The following is a 17,588-nucleotide window of genomic DNA, read 5'->3' on the forward strand; positions in this document are numbered from 1 at the left end:
CATATAAAATAGCATATAAATGCATATAAAACATCCTAGATGGATAATATAATAGCGTGAAACAATAAAAAATTATAGATAAGTTGGAGATGTATCAAGCATCCCCAAGCTTAATTCCTGCTCGTCCTCGAGTAGGTAAATGATAAAAACAGAATTTTTGATGTGGAATGCTACCTAACATAATTATCAATGTAATTTTCTTTATTGTGGCATGAATGTTCAGATCCGAAAGATTCAACACAAAAGTTAATATTGACATAAAAATAATAATACTTCAAGCATACTAACCAAGCAATTATGTCTTCTCAAAATAACATAGCCAAATAAAGCTCATTCCTATAAAATCATATAATTTGGCTATGCTTCATTTTCGTCACACAAAATGCTCCAATCATGCACAACCCCGATGACAAGCCAAGCAATTGTTTCATACTTTAGTATTCTCAAACCTTTTCAACTTTCACGCAATATATGAGCACGAGCCATGGACATAGCACTATAGGTGGAATAGAATGGTGGTTGTGGAGAAGACAAAAAAGAGGAAGATAGTCTCACATCAACTAGGCGTATCAATGGGCTATGGAGATTCCCATCAATAGATATCAATGTGAGTGAGTAGGGATTGCCATGCAACGGATGCACTAGAGCTATAAGTGTATGAAAGCTCAACAAAAGAAACTAAGTGGGTGTGCATCCAACTTGCTTGCCCACGAAGACCTAGGGCAATTTGAGGAAGCCCATCATTGGAATATACAAGCCAAGTTCTATAATGAAAAATCCCCACTAGTATATGAAAGTGACAAAATAACAGACTCTCTATCATGAAGATCATGGTGCTACTTTGAAGCACAAGTGTGGAAAAAGGATAGTAGCATTGCCCCTTCTCTCTTTTTCTCTCATTTTTTATTTGGGCCTTCTCTTTTTTTATGTCCTCTTTTTTTTGCGTCCGGAGTCTCATCCCGACTTGTGGGGGAATCATAGTCTCCATCATCCTTTCCTCACATGGGACAATGCTCTAATAATAAAAATCATCACACTTTTATTTACTTACAACTCAAGAATTACAACTCGATACTTAGAACAAAATATGACTCTATATGAATGCCTCCGGTGGTGTACCGGGATGTGCAATGAATCAAGAGTGACATGTATGAAAAATTATGAATGGTGGCCATGCCACAAATACGATGTCAACTACATGATCATGCAAAGCAATATGACTATGATGAAGCGTGTCATAATAAACGGAATGGTGGAAAATTGCATGGCAATATATTTCGGAATGGCTATGGAAATTCCATAATAGGTAGGTATGGTGGCTGTTTTGAGGAAGGTAAATGATGGGTTTAAGGTACCGGCAAAAATTGCGCGGCACAAGAGAGGCTAGCAAAGGTGAAAGGGTGAGAGTGCATATAATCCATGGACTCAACATTAGTCATAAAGAACTCACATACTTATTGGAAAAATCTAAAAGTCATCAAAACCAAGCACTACGCGCATGCTCCTAGGGGGATAGATTGGTAGGAAAAGACCATCGCTCGTCCCCAACTGCCACTCATACGGAAGGCAATCAAAGAAACACCTTATGCTTCAAATTTGTCACACAACGATTACCATACGTGCATGCTACGGGACTTGCAAACCTCAACACAAGTATTTCTCAATTTCACAATTACTCAACTAGCACGACTCTAATATCATCATCTTCATATCTCAAAACAATTATCAAGTATCAAACTTCTCATAGTATTCAATGCACTCTATATGAAAGTTTTTATTATACCCATGTTGGATGCCCATCATATTAGGACTAATTTTATAACCAAAGCAAATTACCATGATGTTCTAAAAGACTCTCAAAATAGTATAAGTGAAGCATGAGAGATCAATAATTTCTATAAAATAAAACCACCACCGTGCTCTAAAAAGATATAAGTGTAGCACTAGAGCAAAATTATCTAGCTCAAAAGATATAAGTGAAGCACATAGAGTATTCGAATAATTATGCAACTATGTGAAGACTCTCTAACATTTAAGAATTTCAGATCTTGGTATATTATTCAAACAGCAAGCAAAACAAAATAAAATAAAATGATGCTCCAAGCAAAACACATATCATGTGGTGAATAAAAATATAGTTCCAAGTAAAGTTACCGATGAACGAAGATGAAAGAGGGGATGCCTTCCAGGGCATCCCCAAGCTTAGGCTCTTGGTTTTCCTTGAATATTACCTTGGGGTGCTGTTGGGGATATAACTATCAGGTATGACCCGCCCAGGAAGGGACGGGTCAACCACAATGGCGGTTCATCCATGAAGCCCAAGAGTATACCAGATGGCGGTTCGTAGATAGGCCGGTAAGAGGCCCAAGCCCAGAGACGGCTTAAGGCCCGTAAGTGTAAACCGCCATGTACGAGTAGACTTGTAATATAAGCAAGATTTTAAATAGCGGATAGCGGGGTGATAGCGGATTGAGGTCGGCGTAGCGGAATACGGATAGCGGGTGATATTGCGGACGCTATGCGCCCGCATAGCGCTTTTGTAAAAGCACTTGCAAATTACATATTATTATGTATATTTCTAATCAGTTGAAAACAATATGACACTTGAATTGAATAATTGGTCCATCAGAAAATATTCAACCATGTAAGTAGTAACCATGCAACCATGTAAGCACTTGAATTGAACATAATTATGCAAATAGGCAACCATATCATGATATCAAACAACAACCACCAGCATATTTGGTTCATAGGCACTCATCGTCAAATAAATAAGTTCAGACTTTGTAGTCTACATCCATCAAGCCATGACCTAATTACCATCCATCCATCACAGAATGAAAAACAGAAATGAGTGCATGACACATTAACAAAGTTGACAAGTGACAACAAGAGTGCACGACACCGTCAGGCCACGACCATCACGCAAAATAAAAACAGATTCAAGTCAGATCATGTAAGAAGCAAGATTCAAGTCATTCACCATCCTCTTCATCTTCAACAGTCAGATCGATGTCCACTTCTTGGTCTTCATCATTGTCCTCCTCAGCTTCTTGGTTCTCATCCTCTTCTTCCATTTCCTCTTCTTCTGCCACTTCCTCCTCATCTTCAACATCTTGATTTGTACGAGCTCTTTTGCCTCTAGTTCTTGAAGCTACAGATTTTTGTTTCCCCTTTGAATTGATGTCAATTTCAGCTTCATCTTCAGATGACTCATCATCTTGTAGTAGCTCTTCATCCAACATCCACTCATTTGGTGGCTCATCTTCAATGTATTTTGCAAGTAGTGGGTCCCTTTCCCTCTCAGAGTACTTGGAGTCCAGCCTCTTGTTGAACATCACATAAACAAGATCATTTAACTTCTTCTGGCCTAGTCTGGTCCTCTTCTTTGAATGTACCTAAAACACAAATACAATAGTACATTCCATTTAGTAATTCACATGATGCAAACAAAAAATGGTAAGAAACTAAGCAATTGAGGAATAGCTTAATTGGGGATGTTATTACCCTCTGAAATGCAGACCAATTTCTTTCACATGCCGAAGAACTGCAAGTTAAGCTCAAGATTCTAATAGCCATCTTCTTCAAGTCCTTTGCAAAAGTTCCATGCACGGTCCACCATCTTGCTGCAAACAAGTAAGTCAAACAAATAAATAAGTACATCACTACCAGGTTGCAACATTCAGGAAAGACTCTCACAAGTTCTAGAATTCTTACCAGGAGTGATAGTTGCTACTTTGCGTTGTCTAATGGCCATGTCAGTTCCAAATGAATCTATGGCTTCAGTATAATAACTAAGCTGGGAGACAATATTGTCTTGCACCTCTATGTTATTTTTGTACATAACAGATGCACACTCTATGACTGCTTCCATGAAATCTTCTTCAGCCATTTCACTCTGTCTATCATAGTAGAAGAAAGGGTTCAAAAAATAACCAGCTTTGTGCAGTGCTGTTTTCATCTTGTTATCCCACCTTCTATCTATGATCTCCCAAATAGGACCATATTTTCTCTCAACATGGTTGAGCCGGACTGCTATTTCCTGCTTTACTTGGAGAAGATCACCATATAAGAACCCCATGGCTGGAGTGTCTCCATCAACCCGCCTAAGCACATTGGCAAGTGGCTCAAAATAATTCACTAGCAGGTTTATCTTGGCCCAAAACTTATTGTCCATTACGAGCTTGTACACACGTTTGCCCAATGGCTTCTTAGCATAACTACTGCCAGCCCAATCATTTGATGCAAACATTAGCTTCAGCTGCTTCCTCTTCCCATACAAACTCTTCAAGTTCAAGTAGTGACTTGCAAATCGAGTAGCACCAGCTCTGACTAAATCACCTTTGGCATACTTGCGAAGAATAGCCAACAATCTAGTGTGTGCATAAAAGAAATTTGTGATGGTCTTACCATTGGTAATTGTTGAGCTGACTATGGGTATATTTCCAATGTCTTGGAGCATTAGGTTGATTGTGTGGGCCGCACATGAGGTCCAGAATATTTGAGGATGCTTCTGCTTAAGTAATTTGGCTGCTGCAATATTGTTACTTGCATTGTCCGTGACTACTTGAACAATCTTTTCAGCACCAATTTCAGAAATGCAAGACATGACCAAGCTGAAGATGAACTTGGCATCGTGAACCTCCATTGAAGCTTCAATGGCACGGAGGAAACACACGCCTCTAGAAGAATGGGCAACCAAATTCATTAAGCTCCTTCCTCTTCGATCTGTCCAAGCATTAGTCATTATAGAGCATCCAGTAGCAACCCATGCCTCCTTTTGGACCTTCAACATTTCATCTACCTTGCTAACTTGTATCTTCAACAAAGGATTGGCAAGCTGATAAGGTGTCGGTGGCTTCAATCCTGGACCAAACTGTCCAATTGCTTCCACCATTCGAGCAAATGATTTAAGACTAGCAAGATTATGTGCAAGGGCACCCTCAATGAAGAACTCGCAGATATAATCATAAGTTGTCTTTGCTTCTTTGATCTTGTAATGAACATTCATCGTTGTTTGTTTCCCTGCTCCTGGCCGTGCACGATACCTGTCCATTGGACCCTTGATCATAGGCTTCTTAGGAAGTTGAGAGCTTCCACTTGCTGCAGGAGAAAACTCAACAATTTCACAATCTTCATCCTCATTCCCACCCTGATCATACATCCCTCTGACCTCCTCTCGCGGCGCCAACATTTTGTTTAGTGATTTATCCTTCTTTTTATCATTCTCAGCTATCAATGCACTCATTTGCTCTCTAACATGATCAGGAACCTGCGTGCAAGGTACACAGTCCTTTCTCAGTCCAGCCAAGTGCTTCTTAAATCTTGTAATGCCACCATTATAAAAGTTCAAGCAATATTTGCACCCAACTCTGTTCTTGGTCCTAAACTCATCAGTAATTGGTAAAGCATGCTCCCAGGCTGCATCTTTTCTTGTTCTACCAGTTGTGGTTGCTGCTGTAGACGAAGCCCCTGATCCGGCTGAAGACATTGTGCTAGTAGCCTACAACTGCAGGAAAAGAAACAAACATAAGCTATTAATTTGACTGAATTACCAGTGCAGATCATGCATGATGGATAGTTGATTTGTTGAATTACAAACCTGTGCAAGTCTATCGCTATAAACTGAATTTATAAACATAAATTTAACAGTATAAATAAAATGCAGAGACTGTACTGAGTATAGTACTATTGTGCTAATTTATCATTATCAGACTAAACTTTGTGCATCTGGTGCTTCAGTACTTGTTCTAGCTGAGAGAACTAGTAACTAGTAAGTGGTTAGTGCCGCAGTGAGCAGTGGCCTATGTACTGACGTACTATTCTATACTTGTATGCTCTAAGCCCCTTGCTCCCCGCCCAATTTCATCTACGTACTAAACTATGCATCGATTTGTGTATATGAAAAGCAGAGAAAAACCAATACCTTGACTCTGAACCGTGGTTAGAGCTGCCCGATTGGAGTAGAGCAGAGCAGCCAGACGTAAGGAGCAGAGCACGAGCAGTACGGCGTGGAGGCGTGGAGCAGGAAGGGGACTGCCTCGTCGCTGGTCACCGTCCTACTGCGGATCTGCGTCGAGCAGGAAGGGGACTCCCTCTGTCGCTGTCGTCGGAGATGGCCCGTCGTCGACCCAGGGAAGTGCATCGAGTAGGAAGTGGCCGCCCAGCCGGCTGCCGCCTCAACAAACGGGAAGGGAGCAGGGGCTATGGGGGTTGAGCCATCGGCCGTCCGGCCTCCGCCCGTCTGACGTTAGCTGTGCTGCCGCTGGGGAGCTGCCGCCCGCCAGCCGCCAACCAAAAAGAAGGGGAACGAGAGGAGTGCTTTGATTTAGGGTTAGGGCTTGCCCGGTTCAGTGCGCGTCTCAGATTTATACCAGGTACAAGTCCGCTATGACCGCAACCAACGCCACCTAAATGTACGCTATTGCGCTCTGACAGCCGCTATAGCGGCCGCATCATGCCAAACACGCTATTTCCTAGCGCAGCGTTTGACTTGTAGCGGCTAGGACACGCTACCGCAATAGCGGCCGCAATAGCGTTCATAGCGCCCGCTATTTAAAACCTTGAATATAAGGCATGTAAGATATGTCACCGAGCCGGACACGTTGTATGAGCCGGTCGGGACTCTGTAGGCCGCAGGGCGTCAACCCGTGTACATAAGGGGACGACCCGGCAGCGGCTTAAGGGCAAGAAACATCAGATCGAGAGCCAGGCAAAGCATGTTTGCTCCCTGGTAATCGAAACCCTAGCAATACCACCTCAAATTGGAGTGGGCCTTTACCTTCACCGCAAGGGGCCTAACCAGTATAAACTCTCCGTGTCCTTTATCCCGTTTAACCCCTTTAAGCTAACCTCGTCGCGATGGCTCCACAACTAAGTGAGTTCTTAAAGGGCAGCTTCGAAGGGCTCAAGGGATACGCTGTGGGCCGGATGACCAAGAGTCGTCGCGGCAAGCTCTACATCAACGATGCAGGCTGGGGCCCCGAGGCCGGCTCAATTGAGTACGAGCACTGGGTCCCCTTCGGCGGAATCCATGTCTTCATCGACAAGATTGGCGAGACAGGCCCTGAGCCGGACATCTACACCGACATCATCGAGACAGGTCAGCGTGCACGATGTCGTGGTTCTAAGTCTGACAGTAGAATGGGGGGTAGGAATGTAGAGGCAAGATCCTAACTATGAAGGAATTGTACACGCGAGTTTTACAAGTTCAGGCCCTTCTTGAAGGAAGTAACATCCCTACGTCTCGGAGCCCAGAGACGGTCGACTGGATATATGCGTGTGAATTACAGGGGGTGCGAACCCTTATCCCAAAGGAGAAGGTGGCTTATATAGAATGCGCTAGGACCCCAGCTCCCCTCCGTTACACAGGGTTCAATTGAACATATAAACACCGCTATGCAACCCGCATAGCGGAGGCACGTGCCAGCGCAAGCAACTTTGGGTCGCTCGATCTACCTGCGTGTAAAGTTTTTCGTACTTTTCATCTGCTTGACAAACATCTGACCATCACTTTTGCCTCACATGACCTGGTTTCAGTTTTGGCGGATGACGGTTGGGCCATCCTTTGTCGCGGGACCGACTATCCAGTGTGCATTACATGGCTCGTTCAGGTGCATGTTCGGTTTGTGCTGCGGTAAAAGGTGGATGGGCAGCGATCGTGGTGGGCTCGAGCGCTTGTCTCTTGCACATCGTCAACTATGGGCTGCTGGTTCGTGTTACAGTTGATGACAGGTGGGTCAATATGTAGCGCGGGCCCGCCGTTTCAGTCACCGCATGCGTGTGCGTGTGTGTTAGGCTGGAAAAGAGGGGGATAGAGCGATCGTGGGCTGCTGGCGGTCCAGCCTGGGATGGAGAGTCAGGACCAATCCTCTCCCCGAAACCTAGCGCACTCGGCCAATCCTCTCCGTCCTTCGAGCCCTCTTCTTCTCTTTCCGCGCCGTCTCGTCTTCCCTGCTCTCGCACCACCGCCTTCTCTCCCGGCGCTCAAGGTGCAACAACAAGGGCACGTTCTCCATCCAGCCGGAGCCGGGTAGGGTGCAGGTCGTCGGCATCACGCGCCGTGTCCCATGATTCTGGATCTGGCGCATATCTTCGTCAGGAGACTAGGAGCAGTAGTGAGGGCAGCAGAGGAACCCATCCTGAACGAGCCCCGCTCCGGCGTTTGCCCGCAAAGGAGAGGGCGAGGATGGTTCCCAGTTCGTGGAGGAGACGAACGGGCACAGGTGAGCTCTTTCTTCATCGTTTACTTATCTTCGCGTAGTAACCTGAGCTCATCCCTTGATTCGTGGGAGATCAGGGCAGGCATGTCTTCATGGTGCTTGCGGAGGAGCAGGGCCGCTAAGGAAAAGTGGTGGTGGGGGAGGAGGACGCCCTTGTCCTCGGTGTTCGGGCAGCCATGGCTGACGCTAGAGCCGTTGGCTGGCCTTGAAATTGTCCGTTGTCGGCGTCCTCGTCATCCAACCACCAGGTCCTCGATCCATCTGCGACCGTACATCTGCGGCCATACGGTCGCCGCCTACTTCCACCCCCCTCCTGTTGCTTTATTCCTGATTTTCTCATGCGGTGCTCGCTTTTGTTTCCCTCTTGTGTTCATCATCTCAGAAATTTGGTGGCACTGGATCCTGCGGGAGGAGGTCCCTGAGGCATTTGATTCTTGTGGGATTCCCGCACATCTTGTTGGATCAGCAACAAGTGGCTGGGCCTCTACATTATTCATAAAATCTATTTTTATCTTTCATTTATTTGTCTAATTTCTGTGCCCGTGTCCTCGCCTCTGTTCGGCTCTTGTTGAAGTTCCAACGAATTTCTGTGCTACCTAAGAAGTACTAATGCTCATATATTACAATTTGCCATCCACAGCTTTCAGTCACGGGATCTTGAGAAAAGCAGTTTAGGCATTTTGCTTGTGTCAACTATACGAAATCTGCAAAGTCTTTTTTGTGTGCAGAAAATTTCACACTCTGCATTACTTGCAAAAGATGCTGATTTTGATCTTAACAATTATAGTTGTTGTTCAAGCAGTAGAAGATCTGGCAACCTCACGGCCATCTCATTCGAAATTGAAGTCCTATCCTCAAAGTTTAGCTAAGTGTATTATTTATTTTCTGGTTTAAATTATTTTCCTCATGTGACACAAAAGGCTTGGAGCCTTCTTTTAACTCGCACTTCTATGCTAACCGAATTTATTTCTGGCTGTCAGAAGAGTTCGGAGCGAAGCTGGCCAGCATCTTCGCATGTGACACAAAAATTGTTGTTCAAGCACACAACTGCTGTATTTTGTAAATCGTGACGTGTTCATATGATTTTTTACTGAAGGTATTAGTTTTTTTCCAAACCTTTTTGTCTAATCAGCTTTGCTACTTTAAATTTTTGTTAGCAAGACATGTTCATGGTTCTATTTGCTGTCTACTCTTACTAAAAGTTCAAACACTTGTGTTAGTATGAATGATCTCTCACTACTTTAAGTTTTTGTTATGGTGTTGTGTGCTGTTTCATGATTTAAACATGCAAAATGTCTGGTTTGCATATTTGTGCCTAGCCCTGTTACCAGCAGTGTATTTTTTGCCGAAAGAAAGATAACAGCGCTTTGTTTCTTTAACTTCTCGACTGTGTCTAATTTCTGGTAAAAGAGAGAGAATTTGAGAGAGACAGACAACCTGAAGAGCTTTGAACAGCTTTGAACGTTCGAGTGTGCAACCTCCTCTCTGTTGCTGTTGCGTAGCTGGCAGCAGTGTGTGGCTGCTGCCGACATAAGTGCAGTTTACTCTAGGTTTGGTGATGGTTTTGAAAAACACCTGTCAAGGAATTTAGTAGCATTGTGGGACGATAAACCAATTTTTTCTGTTTTCTGTGCTCACAGAGTAAGAATATGCCTGCAAGTTCTTTTCCCTAGGATGTAATTTCTTTTGCTGAGATAGATTAAGCCTGGGTCGAGGTGGCTGCTGTGTGCTGGTTGCCCAATACTTGTTTGTTGTAATGCCTTACTCAGTGAGATTTCTTTTCTTGTTGCCTATATTCAGAGGTTCTGCTTGAAGATTCTCTAATCACTTCCTTTGAATTTTTTGCTAAGATCTGCTTCCAGTTCACTTCAACGTTACTAGACTTAAAATGTACTATCTAGCATACTAGCACATGTGTAGATGATGCCTCCTTTTATCTTTAAATTTATGGCAAATGGTGTTTTTCCCCATCGTTATGTTGAACGAAAGTGATGTTCTGTTGTAATATTCAAAACTATATCTCTTTGTTTGCAGTATCTTGGAAGGGGGCAATATTTTGATACTTGCTTTCTAGGAATTCACTTTCTTTGCCTAGAACTTGTGATTTATGGCTGATGTCAATTCCACCTCTGTAGGTGCTTGTCAATTATAGGTGAAAAACTTGGCATGGAGGCGCATAGGATTGCTGCTTCTGTTTTTGGATTGGCCCTTGCGAGGGAGACCGAAGCAAACTCCAGCAGGTTTCAGGTGTGCATCCTCTATTCCTGGTGTTTGTTTCCCTACCTGACCTTGAGAATTGTACATTTTGGTAAATATAGTTAGTTAGTTTACTGTCAGTTGCGATAGTCAGAGCACGTACAAGTTTGGTTTTATGTAGGTTAGCAGATGTCATTCAGTAATCAGTGAAAATTAGGCCTGAAGAAAGTCTGCCTCCCTATTTTGTGCACATAAATGCTTAACGTAGTGTGACCAAATTAAGTAAACTTATACAATAATAAGCTTCTTCATTGTTACGCTTGTTGAAACTAAACTACTGCTGTATCGGTTGTTCTTTTGCATTTTTCCTCTGTGAAGATATGTATTAATGGACAAACAGTGCGTACATGTTAGCCTTATGTCCGTGATGGCCGTATTAGCATGCCTAGCTGCCAAGTATAAATAGTATGTGCGTCACTCAGAACTAGAGCATCCCGGTGGAATATGGATGAGGTAAGAATTGGGAAATTTCTGTCATATTTGATTGATCTTAGAAAAACTGATCTCCTACAGTGTAGAGTGAATCTCACTAAATAAAACCCTTCTGTAAAATATGTCCACATGTAACAAATATTGCAGTTTAACCTCACCATAATAATTAACAACAACTGTGAACTTCAAGGGACAATTATTACTACAGTTTTTGTACACCTGAGATTTTTTGTTGTGATCTTTGTTTGGAAAGGGGAAAAGGCCTATCTAAAGATTCGGGTCAAAGGCTGATCCACTGTGTTTCTATGATTATGGATTTCTAAAATTCATTTACGTAACAATGGAACTATGTAGTGCAATCTTCTGTAGTTTACTACACCTTACCTGCCTCCTTCCCTGTACAAATGTTGCAAGTCTTTTAGAGATCTCCACTTAGTGCAAACGCCTGGTGACTAATTTCCTTTTGCATTGCATACTTTTGAGTAACACAGCGGTTGTTGTAGCTTTTGTATCTCTTTTTCTGTAAATATGGACCCCCCTGCTCTAGAGGAGTACGATTTGTACACATTACTCTATTTTTCTAATGAGTGTATGTGGATGCATAAAAATAGTTGAGGAGCAATTTCTATTCTCTATTTCTTTAGTGAGTTTATGTGGATGCGTAAAAACAGTTCTCTATTTTCTTTCATGGATATATGTTGATGCATGGAAAACGTATATGGTGCGTCTCATTTCTGCTCATCCTGATCTAACCAAATTGACCCCATGGATTTGAGGTTGCCTTGCCTGTCAGGTTTGGACATGTCCTTATTTGTACTAAATCACTAAAGTAAACTGTATAAAAAAAGACCCCCCCTTTCCAACAACTTAATTATTTATTATTAGAGCGAGCAACGACATGTTATCATACTCGGTATCCCGTGAACAGTACTTTAGTTAGATTGACATATAATCTTTGGTATATATCATTTTTGCCTACATCTTGCTTATTTTGAATAATAAGGCCTATGAGTCCTAAGTAAGTGTGATAAGCAAGCCCTGCACTTCTATTTACTATTATCCGCCAACTGAATTTCTGATAATGGCGTTTCAGGGATAATACAACCAATCCAACTACCACCTTTGGTGTGCTTTTTGGATGGACTAATCTGAAGATGCTGACTAGCTTGCACCACCATCATATAGTCACGAAGCAAGGGCAAGGATTATAGGGAAAATAAAGGTACAATGCTCCCAATATATTTTACTTTCTTGGTGAAGTTTTGCTTCTTGCACAAGAAAGTAACACCATCATTATACCTAATGCTCTTTTTTTTCAGGCAATTCACCATCCGGAGGAAATGCCAACTAATACATTTTTGTACTTCCTCTATTACTATTGTCTGTTTGAACTCTTGTAGTAGGGCTCGGACTTTCAAAGTTATTAGGCCTGTGGACATGTTTTTATTTTAGTTTGTACAGTTTTGTGTTCTTTTGGCTTCAGGTTGGTGCTGCACAGAAAGTGCAGTACACTCAGGTGATGCATGAAACAAACTGCAGACCTAGCATAGTTTTTGTATTTGGATTTTGTAACTAAGGTGATGCTTTTATGTTAAAATGCTTGTTTGTTCTCTAAGTAAGCTGACAACGGGTGCTAGCAATAATACAAACATATCAACAATTCTAAGGAAGTGCATATGTCAGGATGCATAGCATATATATATGAACTCTAAATCATCTGTGATTTAATTGGAAAATACTCTAAAGCATCTGAAACATCTAAAGGCAATCACTAAACTAAGTATTTTATACTACAATCTAACCAACTCGATGGAGTACTCCAATGTTGAATCACTCAGCTAAGTATCAACACTGCCCTCAAGACTTGGTTATTAGCATAGTAGCAACGAGCTAACAAAATTTCTATAGATTCAGTAACCACCGAAGGAAGTTAGTTTTACCTGAGCAGAAACGGCGGCTGCAGTGGTGATGTACTCAGTGGTGGAGCTACTTTGGGGCCAACCTGTGCTTTGGCCCGCCCATCTCAGGCAGAACACTGCCCAGCTAGCCTGCTAACTGACTTGCCCATCTCTTTTCTATGCTTTTTTCTTTAGAATGTCCCGCCCAACTAATCTAATGAAGCTTTGCCACTGGATGTACTCCATCTTGATGTGCGCCTGCATGACGTCCTGCGACATCACGGTGAAGCGGCGCTTCATCACCGGCCACACGCCTTGCAGTTCCCCATCTTCTCCTGGGATCACGGCGAAGCGGCGCTTCACCGCCGGCCACACGCCTTGCAGTTCCCCATCTTCTCCCGGGGATCTGCTCGGTCCATGAGGGGAACGGCGGCACGTGAGAGCAGGGGAACGACGACACGCGAGAGCAGCTGCTACAGCCTTGGCCAGGGCCTAGGCGCGTTGTAGTCTGGCAGCACTGGCCGCAGCTGCTCCCTCATGTTGCTGGCCACGACCACGACCCCTTACGGGGGACCTCACCTTGTGGAATCCTCTCTCATGGAGCTCAGCTGAGTGAAATAATGGCAGCTAGAAGTGTCCGCCGGATAAGGCAAGGGAAAGCAATTCTTTATAGTAAAGTAAAGGAAAACGCTTGGCTCAAAAATGTGTTATTCGGTGGTGGGGTCCAAGACATGTGTTTCTCCGCGACTGGACCTGCATGATAGAATTAAAAATTTGCCACAGGGGCAGTAGAGTCATTTCGCATGGTCAAAATAGGCATAACAAATACAAAATGACTAGTAATTAAAAGATGCATATATTGTCTATAGAAAAAGGAAAAGCAGGGCAAATCATCTAACCGAATGTAAAGAGGAGCAAATCATAAGTGCCCAATGTAGGGCAGAGTAGCAGGACGTAGCGTAAATCGCATGGACGGCGAAGCAGCGCCCCAAGCAACAGCCATGGAACCAACACCGACAGCCGAAACGACACAACGGCGGGGATCCTCCAACCACAGCAAGGAACCGAGGCGTGCCTAGCCCCCCCCCCCCCCCCCCCCCCAAATCAGCAATGTCCTCTATCCAGAGCTACGCCGAGTCGCTAACCCATTGAGAGGACACACACACACACACCAAAACCCACACACACCGACACACAGGTTTGGACCAGTGGGCGCCACCAGGCAAACGCATGTCGGAGCGCTCCCAACCAAAAACAAATCTATTCCCAAGGAGTTTTTCTTTTTTCGAGGATCTATATTCTCAGGTAGTTTTATTCTGTAGAAACAAGTATGACGATCCTGTCAAAATCCTTACATAGAACCCTTACATAGATCTGAAATACCTGGCACCAAATCTCACCACATGACGATAAACCCTAACCTAGGGAGGTCCACTGGTCATCTACTTGTGAAGTCAGCATAAGCGCACAAAACGAATGACCGGTTGACCGAGTGCCAGCGCCAAAAAACGCACTACAGTAAAAAGATCGAAGGACCCTCAAGTAGTACGTCACCAAAGTGCGTTGGTTAGGCGGGTAGCCTAACGAGGTTTATAGGAGAGATGTGGTAGCCGCGTGTTGGTTTTCCCACCACAAGTTTGTTGTACTAATGCCTTATTCATGGTGAGGATTTTGTATTTCGTTTAGTTCAACGCTAAAATAGTAGCCTATTTTTGGATCTTTGACAAGTTACATTAGCATTGTGTAAAGGTTTGTGTATGCTCTCATTTCTTATTTTCTATAAATTGGACAGCCAAGATATATTTGTTCAGTAATGGGCCTACGATGAAGTATGGCCCTTAGCAATATTTATCACCTCTGTATCTATGATTAATCATAAAACAATTAATGTTGTGTCTATATGAAGTGTCTACTTCATGTATCATTATATTTGTTTTCCATCGCAGATCAACTTTATAGATTACCCCAGTCTAATTACAATAGTGTATAAAAACATGTTCAGAACTATATGAAACAATAACAAACCAAGGTTGCTTATGCTTTAGGGCCAACTTATCTCTCATGCGCCATTTTCCTATTACCTTCTCAATACAGTATGCAGATCCTTGCCTGACACCAAACAATCTTAATCAGATCCATTCATCAACGTGGCCAAGAAAGTTCAGCCACAACCAAGCACAAGAATGCCCTACATGATGTAGCTAGATATGTATTTTGCTTTATGGAGCCAATGTAAACAAGAAATCGTGAACTACCTGCAATCTACCGGCTACCGCTATAATTCATTTAATAGTTTGCTCTTGATTCTGTCAGAAAGGCTTTTCATTTGCACATTCATTAAGATTAAACCCATCCTACTCTTATTATTTTCTACATACTTATGATTTATCATGTTGACAAGATGTTTGATGAAAAGCGAAGCAACATGCACGTGAGTTAATCAATTGGGTGTGCATATCAATGATATTAGTAGAACACATTTCTAGGAGATATTTGCAATTTAGTTTCTTTGGAGTGTGTCGGCGAGGATATTAGTAAAATATATTTGCAAGTGGTATGTGTAGTTTAGTTTTGCTCGAGAGCATCTGAGAATACTCAAATGTCTTCAGTTTTATCTTTGCGTATGAGATCATGTTTATCTATATCGGTTAGTGAAATTCTGTAGGAAACATACATTGGTATTTATATCAAAATCTTACTTCAGTACCAAGTCTTGGTGTGCATGAAAATAGCACCCTTTAGTGTTAGTAGACATGGCTGAACTATCTGGTGTGTTGAAAGTACCTATAGCTACAAGCCTAAAACATGGTGTGATGCTGACATGTTTTATCTGCATCCCCCAATATTTCTTTGCATTTTGGGTTCATTTGGTATGCATATCTTTAATAATGTCCAACAGGAAGGAAGATGCATGAACAGTTTGTGTTCTCTTATGAAACCTCAGTTTCCTGATAATTTTTTGATAGCATCCAGATGGTTGTGAATGAGCTTATATCGAAAAAGGCATATTTTTTTGGGACAATGAAATTAGTGAACACAAAGTTATATGCTCGGTTTATCCACTCTTATTTCTACATTCTGGTTAGTGTTGGCAAAAAGGTTCTTGGCTAGCTCATATGTACACACATCTGCTTGTTATTACTCTTGAAAATTTAGTCAGTGAAATGGTTGCCGATGTTTGCTATGGGTAGCCACTCGAAACTGCTCCATATAGTTTAGTTTGTGATAGGTATTGACTGAAGGACTATAGTATTTCAACTTTTCAAGTTATTAACATAGATAAGTTCTTGATTTGTTTGCATTTATAGAACTTTACTTGTGCATGTTCCTATCTATTTTCTTGGTCAAATTTCATGCCGTGACAGGTACCATCCCATAGCATCTTCTTTGAATTCGCAGTTGTATCACAATGCTCCTTGGGATTTCCACCACTAGGCTGTTGAGGTGCTATTTTTTTACCATACACAACTGCTCCAGTAATGAATATGACCCTCTTGTACCAACATTTTTTCCGCCATCCTCATTCTACCTGGATTGTGTGCAAAAAATCTATTCTTTAGGATTGACGTATGGAGGAAGGAAGAAGATAAGCTAAAAATGGTTCAGCCATATGATGTATTTATCATGCCCTCGTGCTTCATTCCCTAGGATTGTTTGTAAGTACTCCCTCTGTAAAGAAATATAAGATCGTTCTGTATTTCTTTACAGAGGGAGTACCTTTCTGTGTTTTAATGTTTGCTCATCATACAACTTTGAAGTTGTAAATTTTTTCTTTGATATTCAACAGTTCATTTTATCAACTTCTTTCAAGAAAAAGATTTTGCATTTACTTGCTTAGAGATTCCGTTCTTAACAATATTTTTATTGACATGCATTTCCTTCTCATTGCTGCATTTCAAATGTATATGATAATTTAACTTGCCCGTTTTGTGATGTTTTGATGTTTCATGGTATTCTGCAAATCAATGCTATTTTCTACTTCCTATGCATATATTATCAGAAGCAACTTTTTGGCCTATTAGATGCGCCAAATGGTTTAATGTTTAATATCGCTTTTGTTGTGCAGGTGCAGTAGTAGCCATGGTTCTTTGCAGCATTCTTCAAAAATAATGCGTGCAACACGAACCATGAAAAGATAATATCTTCGGGTCAAAGTTTGTCGGTTGTACTTTCTTCAGAAAGATGGATGAGTGAGAAAGTTCTACATTAGTTGAAAGAGGTAGTCAATGCTTTCGTGCTTATGTATGTTTCTATTTACTTTGATCTATGTGATGATGTGATTACTCTACCTTCTTTTGGTCCATGAATGCTTGGATGGTCCAAAGTACATTATCTTAATTTTGCAGGACTATCTAAAAATCTATTTACCTATCATCCTATTATGCTATAGCAAATGAGATTTACAATAGTGCTTATCATTACATTTTATTACCCTTCAATTACCACATGATACTCGGTCCTAACAGGCTTATTGTGCCATGGGTGCAACATGTAGTATACCATGAAATTCAGTGATATGGAAGACATTTCTGCTCCAAACACAGTCACCATGAAGAGTTTCTTAAACGATGAAATCATGGTTGATACTGATGGGACATGTAGCTATGAGTCTATCTCGACTTCATGTCTTGGTCTTTCTTGCTGGCAGAAGATACAAGAATCAGCCAAAGGTTAAAAGATGAGTTAAATCTATGATGCATATCTGCTAATATAACTTGCTTTATAAAGCCAATGTAAGATATCATCAAGTGATCTCATAACTTCATTAATGCTACCATGT

General features: G+C 42.0%; 1 protein-coding gene and 1 long non-coding RNA gene across 7 annotated transcripts; one reads left to right on the forward strand and one right to left on the reverse strand.

Annotated features, from left to right (window-relative positions):
• Positions 1–2,699: 2,699 nt before the first annotated feature.
• LOC125550845 (uncharacterized) lies at positions 2,700–6,357 on the reverse strand. The gene is made up of 4 exons (XM_048713955.2): positions 5,927–6,357; positions 3,718–5,503; positions 3,508–3,626; positions 2,700–3,398 (listed from the first exon to the last, which is right to left on the reverse strand). Exons 2-4 carry the CDS (start codon positions 5,489–5,491, stop codon positions 2,976–2,978), a joined length of 2,316 nt encoding a protein of 771 aa, XP_048569912.2. The 5' UTR covers positions 5,492–5,503; positions 5,927–6,357; the 3' UTR covers positions 2,700–2,975.
• A 1,494-nt stretch (positions 6,358–7,851) lies between these two features.
• LOC125550846 (uncharacterized) lies at positions 7,852–12,525 on the forward strand. 6 transcript variants are annotated; one of them, XR_007301946.2, is made up of 7 exons: positions 7,852–8,225; positions 8,300–8,470; positions 8,605–9,093; positions 9,203–9,318; positions 10,358–10,469; positions 12,004–12,132; positions 12,230–12,525. It is a non-coding gene; the product is annotated as an uncharacterized LOC125550846 (long non-coding RNA). The 6 variants fall into 6 exon arrangements; XR_007301945.2 differs by having other exon boundaries at positions 8,605–9,318; positions 10,375–10,469; XR_007301948.2 differs by having other exon boundaries at positions 8,305–8,470; positions 8,605–9,318.
• Positions 12,526–17,588: the final 5,063 nt, after the last annotated feature.

This window comes from Triticum urartu, chromosome 4A, assembly GCF_056163025.1.
Source record: "Triticum urartu cultivar PI428250 chromosome 4A, HENAU_Tu73, whole genome shotgun sequence".
Lineage (NCBI taxonomy): Eukaryota > Viridiplantae > Streptophyta > Magnoliopsida > Poales > Poaceae > Triticum > Triticum urartu.